The 15,875-nt window shown below is 44.2% G+C and overlaps 1 protein-coding gene across 1 annotated transcript in view; it reads right to left on the bottom strand.

The window, feature by feature from the left end:
* marchf8 (membrane-associated ring finger (C3HC4) 8) overlaps positions 1-15,875 on the bottom strand; it is a 137,408-nt gene that overhangs the window by 5,602 nt on the left and 115,931 nt on the right. Inside the window, 1 exon segment of the mRNA XM_070448565.1 lies at positions 7,385-7,464. Within this exon segment, the coding sequence (XP_070304666.1) occupies positions 7,385-7,464 (80 nt within the window).

The raw sequence follows: 15,875 nt of genomic DNA, 5'->3' as shown, positions 1-15,875 counted from the left end.
GCAATATCCGCCACTCCGCGACACCGTACACACGATCACTATTCGCACTCCGCACTATCGTGACAGTGTCTGGTAATATAAAATAGACGCAGCAAGTACGAGCCAAGGAGCACACAACGGGCGCATTGAAATTCGGTGCAATGGGGCCTTTGTCAGAACACTGACCTTGCCCTCTAACAGAGCTGAGCCGAGACAGGAGTGATCCTCAATGAGCCTGCTTCACAACACAGGGCTCAAAAAGGCCTGGCTGATTTGAAATAGAAAATATGAGGTGTTTTTATGTAAATAGATAGGTTGTGTTGAGTAAAGGGGCTATGGTAAAGTGGTTTTTTTAACAGAATAGGATTATGTTGAATACGGCAGCTATGAAAGTGTTTTACGTAAACAGAATAGTTATGTTGAGTAAAGGCAGCTAGGGATAAAGTGGTTTTACGTAAAAACAGAATAGGATTATGTTGAGTAAGGCAGCTTGGGATAAGTGGTTTTTAACGTAAAAACAGAATGGATTGTGTTGAGTAAAGGCAGCTATGGGGATAAAGTGGTTTTACGTAAAACAGGAATAGGATTGGTGTTGAGTAAAGGCAGCTATGGGATAAATGGTTTTACGTAAAACAGATAGGGATTGTGTTTGAGTAAAGGCAGCTATGGGATAAAGTGGTTTTTACGTAAAACAGAATAGGATTGCTGTTGAGTAAAGGAGCTATGGGATAAAGTGGTTTGTACGTACAGAATAGGGATTGTGTTGACGTAAAGGTCAGCTTGGGATAAAGTGGTTATTTTACAGTAATTAGAACTAGGAATGTGCAAGGGAGTTATGGTAGTGTCTGACGTAAAAAATAGGATGTGGAAGTCAAACGGGTAGGGATAAATGTGTGTTTTACGTATAACGGTTAATAGGATTATTGTTGAGGTAAAGGCAGCTCTGGCTGATAAGTGGGTTTTTACGTAAAACGAATAAGAGTTCTCTCTCTGAATGACACACATACATAATCAATTCCTCAACTGTCCGGGGGCTTTAAAAAATCCTTCTTTTAAACCTGTAATCCTCCCTTCACCTGCACTGGATTTGAAGTGGACTACAAGTGACATAAATCATGGGATCTTAGCTTTCACCTGGTCAGTCTGTCATGGAAAAAGCAGGTGCTTTTAATTGTTGTTGTACCACATGATATAATCTTGAAATGTGTGCACCATTCAAGCCTTAATCATTGTGCTGCTAAACAAACGTCAAACAGAGACAGGGAGAGGGCACACTCACACCCCATCGAGGGGAAGGTGAAGTGCTCTGTGGAATTCCAACCACTTTTGTTCAGCACTGGCTGTTTCTTTTTATTGTACCATAGAGGCAAGACTGAACGGCGAGTCTGGATTTAACTCATGTTTCTAAAATGGCCTCGGCAAGCACAAGCCTAGCTTTTAAAATGACCAATACAACATGTGCAAGTGTTTCTCCAACCACATAATCCTTCCGGTTGCTGTCCCTAATTTTTTTGAATGGGTTTTGATGGATTATAACCAATTCACAAGAAAAATCTGTAATTTTAAATAAAAAACATATTTGTGTCTGGGATGAATTTACATCTGCCAGAATGCCTTTTTATGAGTTTTTGCCAGCCGAAGTCTATTGCGCAACGTTTTTTGCACATTGAATAGAATTCAAAAAGCATACAAAGTCAAAAACGACAAGGCTACAAACTCGAAAAAACGATTGCGTCTCTTTATACCGTATTAAAAAGAAAGCCAAAAGCCTAGTCAGTCAATTGACCTGACATAATTCCTAATTGTGGAAGAATCATCACAATAGATACCTTAATCTATATTACTTCTATTTCTTTTTATGTGTAAAAACGAAGCTAACGACATAATGTCAAAATTTCATCGAATAAACATCCTCTGCAACGATAACTGCAGGGCCTGGGGAAGAGAGAGAAAGAAACGACATCTCTAGTCACTCTCTCCCTCCTTCTCCACTCGACCTTATCATCATGGATCCAAACAAAGGTCAGCGTCTAAAGTGACCAGATGCTACATGTGAGCCTTATTAGGATGGAACAACCATGACCGGTCCGTCGGGCCGAGAACAATCACAGCCTCTTTTAAGGAGTGCCTCCTGTCTGATCATAACCATGAGGTGATCACTCACACTCACACACACACACACACACACACACACACACACACACACACACACACACACACACACACACACACACACACACACACACCCCTTGGTTAAGGGGGGAGGTGAGTATAGCGAGTCAGTTAGGAGGATAATGAGTTTGATCTGCCCAAAGCCTCACAAGATTAAACGACAACATGAACAAAGGAGGAGTCGAGGTGGAGGAAGATGGAGTGGGATGGAGGAATAGATGGAGGGATAAAGAAGAGGTAGTGTTTATTGCTGGGGTAGGTTGTTGTGGTGTGTTTGTATGCAGCTCTGCAAAGCACTGAGAAAAACAAGTTGATTCCCTCAATCCGTCTCACTAATTTAGAAGAGTTAACGAGAGATCATAATCAACACGTACCACACCAGACTGAGTCCATAATGTTATTCATAAAGTATGTGTACTAGTATTCAGATGTGTGAGACAGTGCTTTACCAGACGACTTTGAGCTGTTCCTAAGCTCTCTGTTGATTGGCAAATAAATTGGCTGTATTGGTGTACATTTTATGCACTGCTGGCTTGCTGGTAATATTACAGAAACAGGGATTAAATTTGCCGTGCTCCGTCAGCCAGAACACGTCTTGTTGAGCAGAGATAGTGAGATGGCAGGTGCCAGATCTCGACATGGAACGCATTCAAATGCCAGCGGGAAACACGGGTTAAAATGATGATGGAAACAGGATGATAGAGAAACAAAGATAACTTCATTATAACGACTGTGTATTCCTGCAGAGATGTAGGATCTTCATTTTACCTACATTGTCACAGCAAAATGATCTTGCAGTAACAGGATTTGAACGTTTAGTCCATAACGTTGCTTGATCAGTGGTTAGGCTATTAGATGGCTTAAAGTATACATGAAAAGTGCAATGCTGTTAAAATAATCACGTGTTAGTGTAGGTTTTCAGTGAATTTATGGAAATCAAGAAGCTCATCTGCATTTCCTCATCTGAAAATTCTCAGCAACAAAATTCTGTCTCTCCAACTCCCACTGTACTGATATCTCTTGCAACACATTTGTGCTGGCTCGATTTCTGATCATTTCCTCTTGTTCAGGTCGACTCAAACCAGGGAGAGCCACTCCAATAATGTGTCAGAAAGACTGTTCTATTAGGGTAATAGCCAGGACAGAACAGAACAGAGCAGACAAAACAGGAAGGATTTGCATAAGTGGTGATCTCAGTCCATCAGGGTTGAGTGTCAATTCCATTTAAATTCCAGTCAATTCAGGAAGTACACTGAAATTCCAATTCCAATCTCTTCAATGCTTTTCAATGAGGAAAATGTGTAATTGGAATTTGGTTTACTTTCTGAATTGCCTGGAATTAAATTAGAATTGTCTCAACCCTGCAGTCCATGTGTGCGTCCAAAATGGCACCCTATTCCTTCTATAGTGCATTACTTTTGACCAGGGTGCATAGGCCCATATAAAGGGAACAGGGTCCAATTAAAGCTCCTTGGGCTCCCGAGTGGCGCAGAGGTCTAAGGCACTGCATCTCAGTGCTAGAGGCGTCACTACAGACACCCTGGTTGGAATCCAGGCTGTATCACAACCGGCAGTGATTGGGAGTCCTATAGGGCGGCGCACAATTGGCCCAGCATTGTCCGGGTTTGGCCGGTGTAGGCCGTCATTGTAAATAAGAATTTGTTCTTAACTGACTTGGCTAGTTAAATAAAGGTTATTTAACCTCTGACTCTACAGGAAGTACAGAGCAGTGGCGGTCGGTGACATTTAAGATGAGGTAGGACAATGTTTTTTTTAATGAGCATGGCATTATTTCTATTATAGCATATTGGATGACTCTCATTCATATTCCATTCACCCAGCTCAATGTAACAGCATAGGTTTAGGCTGCTACATGATACTCACTTTTTCCCTGTACCCATCATGAAGTTGCTACACCCTAACTTGGCCTATGAATGAATGTTTACAGGTCAAGAGAAACATTTTATCAATCAAGGTGGCAGACAGTGACACATTCAATACCACCTTGCACACTCTTGCCTGCATCTATCAGTTGCAAACAAGAGTTTCTTTTGGACAAATTCAGGTATGTTGATCCCCGTTTCTTTACGTTATCTTTTGTTTAAGAAATGTTTTTCAACAGAATCGGCGGAATGAATACACCCCTGATCACATGCAGACACAGTTCACATTCTTAGCAGCCACAGCATGATCATTTTTGCTCATTGTATAATTCCTTATCGTATCTACGCTCTCTCCTCCTCTCACATTTTCCCTTCAATTGTGGACTTAATTGCACAACACATCAGTTGTCTGTGACCAGGCGAAACAACCTTTCCAAACCAAACCTTCAAATCATTACCGCTACACACAGCCTACATCGTGGTCAGCATATTAGCTCACGTCATAGTCAACATAGCTACTAAAACTAACGCGTTAGTAAACCCACTACAATCATGCAGTGCGGTGTACATTCAGCAATCAGTTTAGCAGTTACACCGGCGGGCCCCGGTGAAAATAAAACCAAAAGCTTACCTTGATTTGGAAGAGGTTCCAGCGTTGGATAGCCATAGCCAGCTAGCTAACATAGCATCCTCCACTGTTTGAGCCTGGTGTTTGAGTAGGCTAAACTAGCCAGCTGCATTCACTAGCTAAGTGAATATACAACAAAATATAGCTAGCCCTCTTTCGCTCCATCTCTCTAGCTTCTCCTTCATTTTTAAAGAAATTCATTTGTTTAAAACTGCTCAACTATTGTCTTTCTCTCTCTTTGAGTCAACTACTCACCACCTTTTATGCACTGCAGTGCAGCTTATGCAGTGCAGCTGTAGCTTATTCTTTCAGTACTAGATTAATTCTCTGAACCTTTGATTGGGTGGACAACAGTTCATGCTAAAAGAGCTCTGATAGGTTGGAGGACGTCCTCCGGAAGTTGTCATAATTACTGTGTAAATCTATGGAAGGGGGTGACAACCATGAGCCTCCTAGATTTTGTATTGAAGTCAATGTACCCAKAGGAGGACTGAAACAAGCTGTCCTCCGCCTTCACCATAGTGCTACACTACAGAGTGCTGTTGAGGCTACTGTAGATCTTCATTTCAAAACAGTGTGTTTTAATAAATTATTTGGTGACACGTGAATATATTTAGTATAGTGKTATCTAAAAAGGATAACATTTTTAATGTTTCACAATTTTTATTAAATTCACTGAGGAGGATGGTTCTCCCCTTCCTCCTCTGAGGAGCCTCCACTGGTACAGAGGAGGAGTGATAAATCAGAACACCTTCATCCAAAAGCACTTGCTCCCTCTCGCCCTTTCTTTTTGTCTTTCTCTCTCCTCTGTCTGTGTCTCTCCCCCCCGCCACCACCACGCCTGCTGTCTCTGTGGATAACCAGCAAGCGAATTATTTAAATTCAATTTTTCAATTTAAAAATAAAATACACCCACGCAAGCATACTTGGAGAATAGACCAAAATGTGACTGACCATTCCATTCCAGCTAGTCCCTGATCGCACAGTCACTACCACTTCACAGGAGGGATGGGCAGGGCTCTACCACGTCATATCACAGGAGGCGTAGGCAGGATCCAGCCATGGAATTCTGTGTCTCTACCACATCACAGCACGGGGGTGAGTAGGAGAAGTCTACCACTTCACAGCACAGGGGGGTCACAATCCAGGAATCACCCACCTGCAGCAGTCTCCGGACAGCGAATAGGGCGAGAGCGGGCCTGGCGTGAGAGGCCCCATTTTGTCCGAATGGGCAGGTGWCGAACACCGGTCTAGAATTGAAAARCGGTCCAGATCGCTGTCTTCGTCCATGTAGCAAAGGGGGGCTGCCCCAAGCCGACCCGAATCCCCGCTTCTGGCACCACTTCCTGGGGCTCCAGCCCCTGTCCAAGTTCCGGTCCTTCCCTGGGGGATCTCAAACACATCGTCATCCCCCAGGAGGCCCTCTGTTCCCCCCAGGGGAGGCTCATTGCCCCCCATTAGGGTGCTGGAGGATTTGGTGATGTGGAGGCGGGAGGCATAGCTACCCAGCTCAGAACACTGCAGACTGGCAGAGGTAGAGGAGCGAGAAAAGGGGAGGAAGAGGCGGAGGAGTTTGGAGCTGGGCGGGTGGAGGTGGGAGTTAGGAGGTGGTGGAGGAGGAGGAGGGACGCCGGAAGAGTGAGGTTGGAGGCAGTGTTCGTGGGTGAGGTACTTGTAGTTGTTGGTGAATGAGGGAACGAGGTGAGGGTGTGTGCGGGTGAGTGTGTGCGTGGGGAAGGGAGGATGGTTCGTGGCCGGGTGTGGGAGTGTGGCTGCTTTGCCGTTGAACATCTTGGACTTCTGGTCCGTGTTGGGTTGTTTAGGTTTTACATCCAGCTCTCCTTCAGAACAGGTCCGGTCTATGAAGTGCAGTCCGCTACAGAGGCTGTCCATGCGCTGGCCCACATCGTTCAGAGAGTGAGAGAACTTCAGCGTCCCGTTGACAGTGGAGGGGCGGAGCAATGAGAGCCATTCCGTCCCGAAGGAGAGCCCGCCCCGGCCTTTGGAGGGCTTGAAGGCTGGGGGGGTATCCAGGCAGAGTGTTGTCACAGAGATGCCCCCTCCTGACCCCTGAGAGGTTTTGCTGTTGGAGTTCATCAGAACCAYAGTGGTCTGCAAAGGCTTCTGGGAGCCCTGGTCTGGAGATGTGGCGGTAAGGCTGTGTGTGTGGGATCGTAGGGATGGAGGTTGGAGGAGGGGAGAAAGGAAGGGATGGTCGGGCAGACGATAGCAGAAAACCAGTACAGGAGAGAAGGATAGATGGGTAGCAGGATGGAGGAGAGATGGGTAGAAAAAATATATATGAAATGAAACAAAAGGCCAGCATGCATTCAAACAAAAAAGATAAAGGAAAGGATGGAGAGTTAAATCAGGGAAACTCCCTTCCTGACCTTGCACAAAGGGGTTGGCATAAAGCTGAACACCATTTCTGGACAATAAAGTATTATTCTTCAGTACAGTGTAGTACTCCTCACTGCCATATCTAGCTCCCGTCTATTCTGTTTAGCATCAGACAACACCATATGTAACCCATCTGGCACCTTGCTTTCAATCAACTAAATCAACTAAACATGGGACTGCTAAGATCCAGAGCCAGTAAACCCTCAGCAGCCCAAAGCATTTGAAGGATGTACACCAGCAGATGTCATGGTTGGAGGGTTAAAGGTCAGGGGTTCAGGGGTTAGAGTTTAAAGGTTATTGTTTAAAGGTGTGTGTACAGTACCTGCAGATGTCCTGGTTGGAGGGGGTGACCGATGACCGTGAAAAGCTGCAGGGGGCGTTGACGGAGGTGGGACTCCCCGCCTGAGGAAGAGAGAGAGAGAGAGAAACCAATATAATTCTGATTAGTCTCATCGGCATCACCAGAAAAATAGTAACATTGGGCTTCATTTACAATAAAGAGAAAGAGCTGGCCTCCGATTAGCTCTGTATCTTCCTCAGATAGCAAGCCGTTAGCTAGCTAGCAAGGGTATTTTCTGAGACTGCCAAAGGAAATATCTCCAACGTTAGAGAACAAGCAAATAGCTTATGTAGAACTTCATCCAGTCCATTTTACTACACTTCCACAGAATGCATCATAAACATGTACTGACGCACAGCGTGATAAAAACAACRACCACACTGACAGAGTCCAGGAGATAAAAGGGATTCAGAGCTGTCAAGAGTGTCGACCAAACTCATACAAATATACACAGTACAGCTAGCTGTTAGTTCACATTACATTACCACTAGCTGGCATCTGACGGAATTATTTCAAACGGCAAAACATTTGAAAAAAACAACAACTGGAAAACCAGTTTCAAAACTTAACTACTTCTGCAGATACTCGTATTTTCAGTTGGTCGGTTTATTAATTATCTGTTATTTTAAAGGTTGAACGTGAAAGTGTTAAAACATTTTCCATAGACTCAATGAAGTACTTCAAAACTGCCACGCGAGCCTGGATTTCAAACGATCATGGTCATGGCGTGAATAAGCTCTATACCTCATTAAAACACTCATTAGCAGCACTGGTGTGGTAGTAACAAATGGGATCAGAAATCCTTTTGTCTATAACCTTGGTGTAGCCTTATACTCAGTGGTAGTAGAGGTGTGTTGTAATATTATGTCCCGGTACATCTGGTGTAGGCTAGTGGTTAGAGCGTCGGGCCAGTAACCGAAAGGTTGCTGGATCGAATCCCAGAGCTGACAAGGTAAAAATCCCCGGTCATTGTAAATAAGAATTTGTTCTTAACTGACTTGCCTAGTTAAAAAAAGGTTACATTTAATAAATAAATMAAATCAGAAGCCTCCCAGGCTACAGGCACTGTGTGCATTAGCCTCTACTACCCACTAATTACCTATTGACTACATCTGTAACTAAAGGGCAATTTATAGCTCAGGGGTTGGATGAGATCAATAAATTATTCAATGAATTCAACTCTGCCTTCACCTTCTCTCTCTGCCTGTCAATTCAAGGGCTTTACTTGCCAAAGCAAGTGAAGTGGATAATGAACAAAGTGAAATGAACAGTAAACATTACACTCACAGTTCCAAAAGAATAAAGACATTTCAAATGTCATATTATGTCTATATACAGTGTTGTAGCAATGTGCAAATAGTGAAAGTCCAAAAGGGAAAATAAATACACATAAATATGGGTTGTATTTACAATGGTGTTTGTTCTTCAGTGGTTGCCCTTTCTTGTGGCAACAGGTCACAAATCTTGCTGCTGTGATGGCACACAGTAGATATGGGAGTTTATCAAAATTGGGTTTGTTTTCAAATTCTTTGTGGATCTGTGTAACCTGAGGGAAATATGTGTCTCTAATATGGTCATACATTTGGCAGGAGGTMRGGAAGTGCACCTCAGTTTCCACCTCATTCTGTGGGCAGTGTGCACATAGCCTGTCCTCTCTTGTGAGCCAGGTGTGCCTACGGCGGCCTTTCTCAATAGCAAGGCAAGTGAAGTGAGTCTGTAGTCTGTACATAGTCAAAGCATTCCTTAAGTTTGGGACAGTCACAGTGGYCAGGTATTCTGCCACTGCGTACTCTCTGTTTAGGGCCAAGGAGCATTCTAGTTTGCACAGTTTTTTTGTTATTTCTTTAAAATGAGTCAGGTAATTATCTTTTTGTTTTCTCATGATTTGGTTGAGTCTAATTGTGTTGCTGTCCTGGGGCATTGTGGGGTCTGTTTGTGAACAAAGCCCCAGGACCAGCTTGCTTAGGGGACTCAGCGTAACTCTCTCTCTCACTTTGTTGTCTGATTGTCTTGCCATCTTGCGCACACAGCACGCACGCACGCACGCACGCACGCACGCACGCCGCACGCACGCACCGCACGCACGCACGCACGCAACGCACGCACGCCACGGCACGCACGCACGCACGCACGCACGCACGCACGCACGCACGCACGCACGCACGCACGCACACGCACGCACGCACGCACGCACGCACGCACGCACGCACGCACGCACGCACGCACGCACGCACGACGCACGCACGCACGCACGCACGCACGCACACACGACACACACACACACACACACACACACACACACACACACACACACACACACACACACACACACACACCCACACACACACACACACACACATACATATGAAGAAAAATAACCGCATGTAGGGGTGTGATGATCAAAACAGAGGAACTGTCTTTAAAATCAATAAGACGAGACAATATTTAACTGTGGAAGTAGAACATTTACATAGTGTGTTATTACACACCAGCAAGACTGGGAAAATGAGGAAGGTACTGTGTTAACTATATCATTCTAGGATATACTGGCTATAATGGCACCGAGAGGACGGCTGACGTTTTACGGGTTCCTAACCAACTGTGCTATTTTGTTAGTTTTTTTTCTCATTGTTTGTAACTAATTTTGCACATAATGTTGCTGCTTCCATCTCATATGACCAAAAAGAGAGTCTGGACATCAGCACAGCAATTACACACCTCGAACTGGACAATTTTTTAAAAATGTAATGAGTCTGACGCGAAGGATATACTGCTTTGTCGAGACAAGGCCCAAATCCCCATTAAATCCCCGACGAGTAGGTAAACCACCGCTACCCTCCGTATTATTGGCCAACGTGCAATCATTGGAAAACAAACTGGATGATCTATGATTAAGACTATCCTACCAACGGGACATTAAAAACTGTAATATGTTATGTTTCACCGGCTAAACAACGATAAGGATAATATAGAGCTGGCTGGCATCTCCGTGTTTCGGCAGGACAWAGCAGCTATGTCTAGTAAGATGAGGGGATGGGGATGTGTGTCTATTTGTCAATAACTGCTGGTGCGCGATGTCTAATATTAAAGAAGTCTTKAAGTATTGCTCGCCTGAGGTAGAATACCTCATGATAAGCTGTAGACCACAATATCTATGTTATTGGTAGTCGTCTATTTACCACCACGAACCGATGCTGGCACTAAGATCCCACTCAACGAGCTGTGTAAGGCCATAAGCAAACAAGAAAATGCTCATCCAGAAGTGGTGCTCCAAGTGGCCGGGGACTTTAATGCAGGCAAACTTAAATCCGTTTTACCTCATTTCTACCAGCATGTCAAGTGTGCAACCAGAGGAAAAACTCTAGACCACCTTTGCTCCACACACAGAGATGCATACAAATCTCTCCCTCACCCTCCATTTGGCAAATCTGACCAATCCTTCTGATTCCTGCATACAATCACTGAAAAAACTAAAGCAGGAAGTACCAGTGACTCACTCAATACGGACGTGGTCAGATGATGCGGATGCTACGCTACAGGACTGTTTTGCTAGCACAGACTGGAATATGTTCCGGGATTCATCTAATGGCATTGAGGAGTATACTACCTCAGTCACTGGCTTCATCAATAAGTGCATTGACGACGTCGTCCCCACAGTGACCGTACGTACATATCCCAACCAGAAGCCATGGATTACAGGCAACATCCGCACGAGCTAACGGCTAGAACTACCGCTTTCAACGAGCAGGACACTAATCTGGACGCTTATAAGAAATCCTGCTATGCCCTCAGATGAACCATCAAACAGSTAAAGYGTCAATAGAGGACTAAGATTGAATCCTACTACACCGGCTCTGACGCTTGTTGGATGTGGCAGGGCTTGAAAACTATTACAGACTACAAAGAGAAATCCAGCCGCGAGCTTCCCAGTGACGAGAGAAAGTGTTAAAACATTTTCCATAGACTCAATGAAGTACTTCAAAACTGCCACGCGAGCCTGGATTTCAAACGAGCATGGTCATGGCGTGAATAAGCTCTATACCTCATTAAAACACTCATTAGCAGCACTGGTGTGGTAGTAACAAATGGGATCAGAAATCCTTTTGTCTATAACCTTGGTGTAGCCTTATACTCAGTGGTAGTAGCCATTTATGCTCGCTTCGAGGCAAGCAACACTGAAGCATGCATGAGAGCACCAGCTGTTCCGGGCAACTGTGTTATGACTCTCTCCGTAGCCAATGTGAGTAAGACCTTTAACCTGTCTAGGACTGGGCGGAACCCCTCGCCAACAGCCAATAAMATTGCAGGGCGCCAAATACAAAACAACAGAAATCTCATAAATCAAATTTCTCAAACATACAAGTATTAGGCACCATTTTAAAGATAAAATTCTCGTTAATCCAGCCACAGTGTCTGATTTCAAAAATGCTCTACAGCGAAAGATCCACAAACGATTATGTTAGGTCACCACCAAGTCACAGATAAACACAGCCATTTTTCCCGCCAAAGAGAGGAGTCACAAAAAGCACAAATAGAGATAAAATTAATCACTAACCTTTGATGATCTTCATCAGGTGACACTCATAGGACTTCATGTTACACAATACATATATGTCTTGTTCGATTAAGTTCATATTTATATCCAAAAACCTCAGTTTACATTGGCGCCATGTACAGAAATGCCTCCAAAATATCAGGAGAAATTGCAGAGAGCCACGTCAAATAACAGAAATACTCATCATAAACTTTGCCATTTACTTGACGTTGAAGCGTTACACTTGTTCTTAATGCAACCGCTGTGTCAGATTTCAAAAAGCTTTACGGCAAAACACAATATTCAATAATCTGAAAACAGCGTTCAGCCACAAAAGCAAGCCATACAGTTGCCCGCCAAATTGTGCAGTCAACAAAACTCATAAAAAGCATTATAAACTTCACGAGTGGAGGACAGAGGAGCCTCTTAAAGAAGTTACAGGTCTGTGAGAGCCAGAAATCTTGCTTTGTTGTAGGTGACCAAATACTTATTTTCCACCATAATTTGCAAATAAATTCATTAAAAATCCTACAATGTGATTTTCTGGATTTTTTTTCTCATTTTGTCTGTCATAGTTGAAGTGTACCTATGATGAAAATTACAGGCCTCTCTCATCTTTTTAAGTGGGAGAACGTGCACAATTGGTGGCTGACTAAATACTTTTGCCCCACTGTAAATATTCACTTACCTTTGATGATCTTCATTAGAATGCACTCCCAGGAATCGCAGTTCCACAATAAATGTTTGTTTTGTTTGATAATGTCCATCATTTATGTCCATTTATGTCCAATAGCTTCTTTTTTAGGGCGTTTTGTAAACAATCCAAAAGCGCGATCTGGTCCATTCGGACAAAACCTTCAAAAAGTTATATTACAGGTCGAAGAAACTTGTCAAAAAAGTTAAGAATCAATCTTTAGGATGTTTTTATCATAAAAGTTCAATACTGTTCCAACCGGAGAATTCCATTGTCTGTAGAATTGCACTGGAACGAGAGCAACCTCTCAAGTGAAAGCGCATGACTGAGAACGAGGCTGTAGGCAGACCCCTTAGTAAAACAGCTCCCATCCGGCCCTCCTTCACATGAGCAGCCTGAAACCACGTTCTAAAGACGGTTGACATCTAGTGGAAGCCTTAGGAAGTGAAAAAATAACCCATATCCCACTGTGTATTCGATAGGGTGAGTTCAAAAACTACAAACCTCAGAGCCTACCAGACGAGCGAAATCACTTCTATGCTCGCTTCGAGGCAAACAACACGGAGGCATGCATGAGAGCATCAGCTGTTCCGGATGACTGTGTGATCACGCTCTCCGTAGCCGACATGAGTAAGACCTTTAAACAGGTCAACATAGACAAGGCTGCGGGGCCAGAAGGATTACCAGGAAGTGTGCTCCGGCATGTGCTGACCAACTGGCAGGTGTCTTCACTGACATTTTCAACATGTCCCTGATTGAGTCTGTAATACCAACATGTTTCAAGCAGACCACCATAGTACCTGTGCCCAAGAACACAAAAGCAACCTGCCTAAATGACTAAAGACCAGTAGCACTCACGTCCGTACCCATGAAGTGCTTTTGAAAGGTTGTAATGGCTTACATCAACCCCATTATCCCAGAAACCCTAGACCCACTCCAATTTGCATACCGCCCAAACAGATCCACAGATGATGCAATCTCTATTGCACTCCACACTGCCTTTCCCACCTGGACAAAAGGAACACGTATGTGAGAATGCTATTCTTTGACTACAGCTCAGCGTTCAACCCATAGTACCATCAAAGCTCATCACTAAGCTAAGGATCCTGGGACTAAACACCTCCCTCTGCAACTGGATCCTGGACTTCCTGATGGTCCACCCCAGGTGGTGAGGTAGGTAGCAACACATCTGCCACGCTGATCCTCAACACTGGACCCCTCAGGGGTGCGTGCTCAGTCCCCCCTGTACTCCCTGTTCACCCACGACTGCATGGCCAGGCACGACTCCAACACCATCATTAAGTTTGCCGACGACACAACAGTGGTAGGCCTGATCACCGACAACGACGAGACAGCCTATAGGGAGCAGGTCAGAGACCTGGCCGGGTGTGCCAGAATAACAACCTATCCCTCAACGTAACAAGACTAAGGAGATGATTGTGGACTACAGAAAAAAGGAAGACCAGCACGCCACATCTCATCGACGGGGCTGTAGTGGAGCAGGTGAAAGCTTCAAGTTCCTTGGTGTCCACATAAACAACAACTAGAATGGTCCAAACACACCAAGACAGTTGTGAAGAGGGCACAACAAAGCCTATTCCCCCCAGGAAACTAAAAATATTTGGCACGGGTCCTGAGATCCTCAAAAGGTTCTACAGCTGCAACATCGAGAGCATCCTGACTAGTTGCATCACTGCCTGGTACGGCAATTGCTTGGGCTCCGACCGCAATGACTACAGAGGGTAGTTCGTATGGCCAGTACATCACTGTGGCTAAGCTCCTGCCATCCAGGACCTCTGCACCAGGCGGTGTCAGAGGAATGCCCTAAAAATTGTCAAAGACCCCAGCCACCCCAGTCATAGACTTTCTCTCTACTACCGCATGGCAAGCGGTACCGGGAGTGCCAAGTCTAGGACAAAAAGGCTTCTCACAGTTTTTACCCCCAAGCCATAAGACTCCTGAACAGGTAATCAAATGGCTACCCGGACTATTTGCATTGTGTGCCCCCCAACCCCTCTTTTTACGCTGCTGCTACTCTCTGTTTATCATATATGCATAGTCACTTTAACTATACATTCATACATACTACCTCAATTGGGCCGACAACCAATGCTCCGCACATTGGCTAACCGGCGCTATGCATTGTGTCCTGCCACCCACCACCCGCCAACCCCTCTTTTATGCTACTGCTACTCTCTGTTCATCATATATGCATAGTCACTTTAACCATATCTACATGTACATACTACCTTAATCAGCCTGACTAACCGGTGTCTGTATGTAGACTCGCTACTTCTATAGCCTCGCTACTGTATATAGCCTGTCTTTTTACTGTTGTTTTATTTCTTTACTTACTTATTGTTCACCTAATACCTTTTTTGCACTATTGGTTAGAGCCTGTAAGTAAGCGTTTCACTGTAAGGTCTACAGCTGTTGTATTCGGCGCACGTGACAAATAAACTTTGATTTGATTTGATTCTATAAAAGGTCAATCCAATCATTGTGTCTGCCAATCTGTATGACTACAACCTCAGATCTGAATGGAACAGGCATTAATGATRATCGGCTATACATTTTACTAACATTTATGCAATATACTTTTTACTTATCTATCCATTATCACCAGAACGTCTGTATGAAGCGGGTGATGAAACAAACAGAAAACTAAAAAGCTTCTATCCAAAGTGACTTAAAGTACAATGTATGCATACATTTTTCATAAATGAACCCACAGTCGTGGCATTGGCAAGTTCTAACAGAGCCTGTTAATGTGTGTCAGAATGTACACATAATTTACCATTCCTGTCATTCTCCTCATACCTCAAACACATCTCTATCCAACTCTCTGCTCTTCTCTGTTTGCACAGCCAACATTTCCTTGTTCTTTAAATTTAATTTCCCTTTAGGTATTTCACCTCAGTGAACAAAATGATGGTATGAGTCTTACTGAGGCCAAAGACCAAAGCAAATAACTCGGGCTTGGAGAGACCAAGATGAGGCAGACTCAATCCAACCTAGTAACCATGATAATGACACTTACCGCAATAACAACTAGAAGTAGGCACTGTGTGCTACTGAGACCAGATTCTAATTTAAAAAACGTATTCTATTGCCAATATGGGGCTCCCGAGTGGCGCTGCGGTCTAAGGCACTGCATCTCAGTGCTAGAGGCGTCACTACAGACCCTGGTTTGATTCCAGGCTGTATCACAACCAGCCGTGACTGAGAGTGCCATAGGGCGGCGC

Source organism: Salvelinus sp. IW2-2015, linkage group LG18, assembly GCF_002910315.2.
Source record: "Salvelinus sp. IW2-2015 linkage group LG18, ASM291031v2, whole genome shotgun sequence".
Taxonomy (NCBI): domain Eukaryota; kingdom Metazoa; phylum Chordata; class Actinopteri; order Salmoniformes; family Salmonidae; genus Salvelinus; species Salvelinus sp. IW2-2015.
The sequence above is the reverse complement of the archived record's forward strand: the minus strand, read 5'-3'. Positions and strand labels throughout refer to the sequence as shown.